This window comes from Pteropus alecto, unplaced genomic scaffold (assembly GCF_000325575.1).
Source record: "Pteropus alecto unplaced genomic scaffold, ASM32557v1 scaffold80, whole genome shotgun sequence".
NCBI classification, from domain to species: Eukaryota; Metazoa; Chordata; class Mammalia; order Chiroptera; family Pteropodidae; genus Pteropus; species Pteropus alecto.
The window spans coordinates 3,760,804-3,770,321 of record NW_006430460.1 but is presented as its reverse complement, the minus strand read 5'-3'; the positions used below and the strand labels follow the sequence as shown (position 1 = coordinate 3,770,321).

The 9,518-nt window shown below is 42.6% G+C and overlaps 1 protein-coding gene across 1 annotated transcript in view; it reads right to left on the bottom strand.

Annotated features, from left to right (window-relative positions):
- Nucleotides 1-1,932: 1,932 nt before the first annotated feature.
- RNF6 (ring finger protein 6) overlaps nucleotides 1,933-9,518 on the bottom strand; it is a 9,307-nt gene continuing 1,721 nt past the window's right edge. Inside the window, exons 3-5 of the mRNA XM_006904809.3 lie at nucleotides 8,781-8,982; nucleotides 7,350-7,445; nucleotides 1,933-4,768 (exon numbers count right to left, since the gene is read on the bottom strand). Of these exons, the coding sequence (XP_006904871.1) occupies nucleotides 3,021-4,768; nucleotides 7,350-7,445; nucleotides 8,781-8,973 (2,037 nt within the window). The 5' untranslated portion in view covers nucleotides 8,974-8,982 and the 3' untranslated portion in view covers nucleotides 1,933-3,020. The remainder of the gene's footprint in view (nucleotides 4,769-7,349; nucleotides 7,446-8,780; nucleotides 8,983-9,518) is intronic.

The following is a 9,518-nucleotide window of genomic DNA, read 5'->3' as shown; positions in this document are numbered from 1 at the left end:
GGGTGTGCCACTTGAGGGGCCTACGGCGGGGACCAGAACCGAGCGGCAGCCTCCATTCCCGGCCGCCCTGGCCGGTGACAGCCTGAGCTCCGCCGCGGTCTGCAGCTTCTCCTGCTCCAGCCTCCTCCTCCCGCTCTTCTCGGATGTCAGACCTGCATCGTAACCCGGAGGGTCTCCTCGTCCTGCTCCTTTCCCCTTTATCCTTCCCAGGTGTTTCCCCAATGAATCTGTCATACGTATAATCCTGTCTTGGTGTCCGCCGCTCAGAGACCCAACTGACATTATATTGAGTGTGTAAAAAGTAACACCTTTTGTCTTTAAAAGCAGGCCTGGCAACTAACTGAGTGGGAAATGTTCAGTGCAGGTTCTTGAGGGCCCGGACGATGTACTCAGAAGACTGTCCATCTTCTTCTGGGCCTGAAATTCTATGAGTCTGTATTTGGTGCTTAAATATAACAGGTTGGACATGCCCGCTTTGTTGTTTAAGGTATTCATTCTAATATGGGAGTAAGAAATATAACCTTAAGGTATCTATTCATCTGGATGATAATGAGGAATGCCTGAATGACATCTTCCTTGCACCTGTCATCATCTCTGATCTGAAACCTGCACCCCTCTTACAGAAGCTGTTAAAATTATGCGGAAGTAAACAGAGACCAATGCTCATTAGTAACAGAAAGCTGCAGATCTGGGGCCTGAGCCCTCCCAAACCAGCTCTGGAACTGTACTGAGTCCCTGGAGCAGAGGGATGAATCAGCTCAAAATTCCCCAAAGCCCTACAGAGGCAAGTAGCTGTGGCTCAGAACATTTGCCCTAAATATATAGGTTAGAATTGGGCTTGAGTCATCAGCTTTGTAAGACCCACAGTTAACGTCTTTGACAATGAACACATAGGGTCAGAGTAATCGGTGTCATCGATGACACCTCCTCTCCCCCTTTCTAGTTTGGTCTTTTTTCCACTTCACTCTCCCAGGGGAATGGAAGTTACATTTATCATTTATCCCGGAGGCTGGACGGGGAGGCGTCGCAATGAAAGCTGATCGAGTCCAAGCCCAAGGAGGGATGGACGCCCTCCAGGGAGCCCGAACTCGAGTGGTGAAATCGTGTCACTTTGCAGTACAGAAGCTGTAAGTGAATTTGGATCGTCTCCCATTGGGGAGAATGTGAAAACGTTTGGAATTGCACGGGAGACAGATTATGGTTACGTAGGAGCATTTTTACAAGTTTCATTACCATCCCTTCAGGCTATGTAAGAACTGATATGATGCTAATGATAACTGATGATAAAAATGATCACAATCCTTCCTTTACCGCTCCCCACCTTCGATGCTCTCGTCTGCCGTGTTCTGAACACGCCCATTTTCCTGAAAGACGAAAAACGATCTTACCGTTCACCACTAAAAGTCATCAAGACAGCCCGATTCTGTAAGGTATTGTGAAAATTCCTTAGTGTGCTCTTTGAAGGTCTCAAATCAAACTGCTCAGTCCTACGTCCGTCCCATGACCGGCCTACATAAGCCATTTACCCCGAACGAGGTCACGACTTCACTAAACCCTTTCACCCTAGGTGCAAAACGCGCGCCCTGTGCGAGCGTCTCACCTAATGAATTGAATATGATCGCAAATCATAAAGAAAAACGAAATGTTAGATCTAAATCTCGCAGAATCTGGCCTTGTGGTGGTTGCCCAGGCAGTATCGCCACAGAGAAACTGTGTCACGTATTCATAAACACACATCAGAGTCAGAACAGTAGTTCATTTTATCAATCGATTTTCAATTTCTAAGAATAAATATGTCTTTCCTGTGAAGACTCTGCAGCTGAATTCTCAACATCTGTAACACTGCCAGGCCCCTAGCAGGTGTGAACTAAATTTTTTTTTTGAGTGAATAAACCACAGTGGAATGACAGAAAAGAATAGTTCACATACAGCTTTGTTTTAATATTTATTGGTAGAAATAGATCTTCAATGCATATTTCATGTTCGTATAAATTCTACATTCTTTTAAGTGTATTTTGTTTCATTTTATTTGGAGTTTTTGGCCTCCCAGTGAACTTAACATACTACCTATGCATTTGATTCTTTATAGATATTTTTTTAGACTTTAAAATTAAATCTCAGAATCCATGCATATCGTGTATTTTACTTAATATAATCCAAAGAATTGTTTGCACTTTCAAAAAAGTCACAAAAAAGTTGAACTCAAGTTAAGTAACCTGTATGTTCTAAAATGTCCATGTTCCATTTCTGAATAAAGAAATACTTGTTCAATATTATATATTGCTTATTGTCTAGTAAGTCAGATTGTCAGAGACGCTTCAGTAAATTACCTCTATTTTTAAATTATCTTAATGCACTTCCTCCCAGAGATGATCCTGTAAATATTAAACATTGTGCCTTATGCAGTATTAGCCTAAAAGCTTAAATAAGAACCCAACTGGTAGTTTTTAGACGGAATTTGTTAACCTTAAAACTATATATCTATATATACATATATGGTATGTTGCATATTAAATTTAACATTTCAAGTAACTTAAATACATTTCGCAAACAGTCAGCCACTCTTTCATGAGAAGATACTGTCCTTAAAAGAGAGAGTTAATGAAAGGCTGGCTTAGACACCAATGTCTGGACATAGTACTGAGCCTCTGGAATTTGAAATTCCAAGGCAAGTCAGGTGTACTATTAAGAAAAGGAAGATTGATTTTTAACCTACTGAGCTGTGCAGTGTATACAAAAGTGCTTAGCATGACAAATTACCAAAATAAAAACATCTTAAGGGTTATTTGGTTCTAGCAATATTAACTATTCTGTACTTTTGGATAATTTAACACCTGCATTTTAAATCTCACATAAATTTCTCTCTTTTTAACAAGTTAAAAATAGCACACAAAAAATAGTTCCAACTATAATAATCTGTTCTTTTTTCATTCTGCTTAGCTCATCGCCAGCAACTCCACGAAAGAACGCCTGAAGACTCAGCTCTCCTAAGATGCGACGTTTGCACAGATCCCATCATTTTACCCGTCGGGCGCTCCGCCGGACCCTAAGACAGGCTGCCGACAGACGGGACACGTGCAGTTCTCGGAGAGCCACCGGTCAATGCAGTGGATGTGAAACTCGTGCATGCAGGGTAAGCGCCTGAGCTTGTTTCCGGCCACGTAGTCGCTGATGCAGACGCTGCAGATCTTACCGAGGTCGCCGTCAGCCGCGTCGTGCTCGTAGTTGCGGGTGGACAGATTGTCGATCTGCTCTTTGGTTAAACCACGTACGTGATCCTCGTCATCGCCTTCATTTAGCAAAAAGAAGTGAGCAAGGCGGAGAATGGGGAGCGTTCCAGTCTCTACGAGGTTACTGGAATTTCGCGACGGCCTGCCGCCGTTTCGGGGGTGAGGCTGGGCGGCCTCGTGTTCACCGCCCCGCTCAGTGCTGTCTTCTTGGGCCCACCTGCCCTGGGAGGAACCTTCACGGTGCTGGCCGATGTCACCGCCTGCACCCAGGTTCCCCCGTTCTGAGTGCATCTCTGGCAAATGCTGGCCGTTTCTCTGAACCTCCGACTCGGATTCGGCCTCCATTAGGGAACTCAGCTCTCCAAATCCGGTCATGATCTGCCTTAAAATCGACCGAAGGGCCACGGACGAGGGTTCCACGAGCTCGTTCTCAGATATCCTGCGAAGAGGAACGGTGATGGTGCTGACGTAGGTTCGAATCCCCGACCGCTCCAAGTGAGAGATGGTGCGGCGGAAGCCCCCGCTGTTGCTTTGGATGGTGACGGTGTTCTCCGCCAGCCCCACCCGGGAGCGAGTTCTGTTCGCGATGCTGTCCCGATCCCTGTTTTCTCCAGGACGAATCCTTCTCACTTGCAGGTCCAGTGTGATTGTTGGATGTCGCGCAGCATTCGAGGACCTGCTGGATTCTTCCCCTTCTTCTACTGTTATTCTGGACACCAGTCTGGAGTTGGGGAACGGGGCGTATGCTGCACCTCTGCGTGCTCTATCTTGTTCTAAAATGACACGAGCTGGACCTCTCCTCACAGACCTGCGCACGGCTGGCTGAGCAGGTCTGCCTTCCCTCTGGGAATTACGGTAGACGGTGGTGGCACTTGGTCTCTGGAGCGGCGACCGGCTTCGGCTACCGGACGTAGACCGCAGCCGGATTGGCTCTAATCTTTGGTTTGTATTCCTCACCGTGACGTTAGTTCTAGCCCCATTTTCCCACACGTGTGCTGCTCCGAATCGCTGGCCCTCCCTGCGCCTGAGGTCACCGCCACCCGACTGGTGTGTGTGACCACTGAAATCGGCGCGGGGAGCACTAGTTCTAGGAACGCCCCCTGCTCCCCCGGTTCCACTTCTTGATCTTTCCGATGCTGAGAAAGATCCTGCTACTGAATTGCGCCCCCTTGAGCCTAGCCTAGTCCTGGAGGTGTTGGAACTGCTGCCACCAAAATTCACTGAGGTCTGGCTTCTGGTCCGCCTGGCCACAGGGCTACTTGACCTTTGCTGCCTCGTTGTCGTCTGATCTCTGTTGATATCCGAAAGTGGAATGCCTGTATAATCTTCCCCATGAATTTCAAATCCTCTGTTCTCATGATTTATGTGGATTTCCAGACTAAACCGAAACTCTCCACTGCTTGGGTTTGTCCGACTCACGGCTCTCCAAGTCTGGTTCCCGTGCTGTCCACTTCGAACTGCATTTCCCGTGCGACGGAAGGTGTTCAGCCACTCCAGCAGAGAATCTTCATGGGGGCCTTCCCGAGGGACTTCTGAGTCTGGAAAGCAAACCGAATCGACTTAGGATCAAGTCTTAAAATCTATTCTTAGATTTTATTGAAAGCTTGTAAGATAAAGTTTTTATTAAATTATATTTAAGAACACACGTGCATTTGAATGAATGAAAAATGGGGAAAAATGGGAAAAAGCTGCACTTTCTAAAAGAAAGGTGTATATGATAAGCATATTGTACACCTATGTATTATAAAATTTCACACAGACCTATCTATTACAAAACTTTCAGTATTATTTATGCAAAGCTGGGAAGAAATCCTCACTCTTGCTTTTTATCTGCCTGTTATTGGCAAAACGTTGAGGCAAACGAGAAATGTTTCTAGTACCGAAAGTATAGATTTAAATTGCTTTATTCATATGGCAATATCAACAAACTACAGTGGCAAAACTTATATATAATTCATCTCAAATCTGTGGAATCCTTCTGATAAAGGTAATTCGATCAACATTTTTACAGCTAGAGATTTTCGTAACCTGTTTCTCAGGAATTGTCAAAAATGTACATCTCAAGAAATCTGGCTTTCTGAATACAATGTTAGAACTACAATATCTGTCCTTATGTGAAACTGGGAAACTTTAGGCACGTTATTTAAGTTCTCCATAGCTGAATCCTCATCTGTAAAAGGGAGATAACAGTAGTATAAATGTCACAGAGTTATCATGAGGATAAAAAAAGATACCGTATATAAAATGATTAGTACAATACCTGGCACATAGGAAGCGCTCAGTAAATGTTAGCTACTATATATAGCAAAATTCATTTTCTGTTCATTTAGAACATAAGTTCCATGAAGACTAAGGGTTTTGTCTTATTTTATTCACTGTTAAATCCCCAACCTCTACGACGGCATCTGGTACAGACTGTCAATTAATCTGGTCGAATGACTCGATTCAGAAATAAACACGTCCCAATAAACTTCTCTGACTCTGCTACTGCGGGAAACCGAAGTTTTCCATTTTCAGTCAGTGGATTATATGAGTGCAAAACAGAATGAAAAGCATTCTAATGCACCGCACAGATTCTACAGACTTCAACCTTAAAGTTTGTTCCACTGAAAAACGAGATTGCTTTGGTTTCATTTCAAGACTGCACGCTCTCATAAAAAAACTTTTAAAAAAGTTGACGCTAGAGCTGTCAATCAGCTGCTAGTGTCTTAAACAGCAACTTTAGCCATATTCTAATGATATAAGCTATTTTTCACGTGATGAGTACGTTATCGATTAAAACGAAGGACCAGTATTACCAGTTGTACCAATATGAACAATTTACATATCTAAACATAAAGTAGAAAAAAGGTTAATACCTAATTTCCACTTTAATTTAGAAAAAGACATGAGTAAAAGACAGGTAAACATTAATCATTCTAAATGCCACTTTCTTCTCTAATTACGGATGTGGTGATAAAGGGGCGTGTCTCGGAATTCACTGTTTAAGAAAATCTAACCCACACTTCTCTCGCTGTAAATGCGGTGTGATGGTCACGTGGGCAGCCTGGCAGCTAAGGCCCAGCCACATGGCCAAGTTCTCATCAATGAAATGGGAGCAGAAGTGGGATCTCACACTTTCGGGCTGATGCCTGGATCGCCTTCCCGCCAGCTGGAACCTAGATACAGTTTTGACTTAGCTAGATCACGTGGAGCACCGTGGAGCAGCAGCGTCCAGTAAAACTCTCTACCTCTGCCCTGTCCAATGCAGAAGCCACTGGCCACGTGTGACTACTCAGCACTTAAATGTGGCTAACGTGACTGAGGAACTGCATTTTCAATCTATTTAATTCGAAGTTCAATAGTCCCATGTAGCTAGTAGCCACTGTACTGGATAGCACGGCTGAGGAGCCTCGGCTGGCTGACGGGGTTCCACCAGGGTTTCCGGAGCAAAGTTTGCCTATCTGCCCTGGACTGTTGACATGAAAGAAAAATAAACTTCTATCTTACTGTGCCATTGCCTTTTGGGGTTTTAACAGTCTTTGCCCTCACTAATTCAATGACCTTGCTATTCTATGTGAAGCTACTAGTAATGAGTACCTCTGGGGGAGGAACGAACCGGTAAGAAGACATTCAGGTTGGCTTTATTTTTAACTCTCTACATTTCTCATCCAGTTGGAATTCTTTCCACAAGTACTTTTGTTTTTTATGAGAACTTCTTAAAACTTAGTGTTCGTTCAATAAAATGACAAAGCGAATACAAAAAGGGCAAAACAAAGCAACAAACACGTTTCTTGACTCGGTCTTTCTGTATTGCTCTGCATAAATTTTTAGAAGCTAGGTTTAGTCATATGACTTTACAACAAATAGTGTGTCCATTCTGAGATCAAAAAGAACTATGCTGGTGACTAACTCGATGATATGCTGGTTCACCCGCGAGCTCCCTGAAGGCTACCTGTGAGCGCTGGCAGCCCCCATCCTACACTGCCTGATTACACCGCTTTGCGCAGACTACGTGAGCTATCTGAGTCGTAAATCGAAACTGGAAAACATTACAAACATGTTGTACAAGATCCGGTACGTTCACTTCTGCAATCGCTCCCACCAAACCTGTTCCTTAAGAAAAGGAGTCCGCAGTACCTCTGGGGTTTGTCACATTTCTCAAGTCAGGCTGAGACGCGAGTTGCTCCTTGACTCCATCTAACCGCCGTTGCAGTTCTTCGGATGTTATTTCTCCTAAAATAATGAAAAATTGCTCACTGAAAGTAAAAACTTTAAATTACTAAGTGTTATTATGACTCATGAATGGAAAGGCTAATCTTTAGCAATCTGTAGGAGACATTCTATCCTTTTCACGTTCTGTAAATTGAAGACAGTTAAATACATTTAAATGATGTAAATACACATCATTTTGGTTGTGTTTCATTTATTAATGTTTTATACAATTATGATTTAATTCGAATAATTAATAAAGGACTCTCGGTTGATATACTTAGGAACCCCTAAGTTATAATTCATGGATTTTTCTCTTAGTTAAAAAGAAATTAAGAAGGGAGTATTCCTAGAGAAAACATCAAATCTTTATTGACTTGAATTTTATACCGATGACCCAAATAACTCATGATATAGGTCATCAATATAAAATATGCAATATACAAATATATTAATATAAGACACATAAGTTTCACTGAATTCATCTGTGAACTCAATTTGTAAAAAATTTATGGAGCACACTGAACTTTAGGGGAGTTATTAATTCAGCTAAATTATTATACCTCGAATGATACAAATGGGTTTTAAATACAGCCGTCTCCCCTTATCTGCAGGGAATATGTTCCAAGATCCTTAGTGGATGCCTGAAACTGACAGTATTGAACCCTATGTATGCTATGTATTTTCCTATACGCACACACCTATGATAGTTTAATTTACAAATTAGGCGCAGTGAAAGATTAACTTAATGGCAATAATAATAAAATAGAACAAGTATAGCAGTATATATTAATAAAAGTTACGTGAATGGAATGGCTTTGGGGCCATTATCAAGTGAAATAAGGGTTACCGCACATAAGCACTGCGATGCCATGGGCCATCTGGTAACAGAGACTCAGTGACTGGCGGGTGGGCAGTGCATGCAGTCCGGAGACACTGGACAAAGGGATGATTCAAGTCCAGGGCAGGAAGGCGCGAGATTTCATCATGGTACTCAGAATGGCATGAAATTTATTACCATGAGTAACTGAAACCGCGGAAAAGTGAAACTGCGTGGGGGGGACTACTATGTTTTTATTTGTACGAATATCGCTTAAGAGAATTAGGAGCATCTCTGTAAGTATCTGACGCTACTATGTACATTAATCTGTCAGTATAACTGCTCCGTGTCTGATATTCTTACCTACTTATAAAATACAGAAGCAAGCCAGTGATTTTCTATTTTATGTCAAAAAGCCCTTAGCCACAGAAACAGTACGCCCTATTTTGGGAGCGAGGAGAAGGGGGTAAAAACTCCTTATTGTGAAATTCCTCCTTATAATGATGAAAAAGGGGTCTCCTCTTTCGCCCATTTCTTACCAGGGGTGCCTAAAAGATTATGGTCTCTCATCAGCCGGTAATCTTCGTCACTGAGTTCATTAATGAACTGATAATAGGCTTCTTCTCTGTGGAGACGCTCTTGCTGCCAAATTCTCTCATTCTCACGATGACGATGGTCTTGAAATGAGGTTTCCTCACCACCACCATCTGACCTAGATCTAGACTGATTCATACTGTCTTTCTGTTCAGACAATATACATAAAAACAAGGTATTAGTTATAGACTACACACACGGCTTTATGCTTTTAACATGTAGTTTTTTTCATTTTCATTTTTAAATTTTGTTCCTTACCGAATACTTCATGTGCCAAAGCTTGCAGGGAAGAACTTACATGTCAAATGGAAAACAGCTTCTAGCAGAGACAGCACAATTGGACCTAGTTCTTCGCCTAAGGCTATCGTTTAAGTCGGACTGGATTTGGTTTCACCATCCGTTTCTCATACCCGAATACCAAAGTGATTATCTCATTGTTACCCTTGACTCTCCAGTAAAGTTCTAAAGTAAAGGTCTAAAAGCCTTCAGCGATGTTTCAGATATCTGGGTACTTCATATTAGCATGCAAATTTTAAGCTTGAATCATACACAGTCTTTATCTAATAAGCAAATGGCTATTGGGAGGGTATTATTTACTTTTATTTCCAGCATGGATGAGTATTCTTCTCCAAATAAAGCTCGTATATGTAATATCCCCCTCCCCACGCTGCACTTTGTTGAGG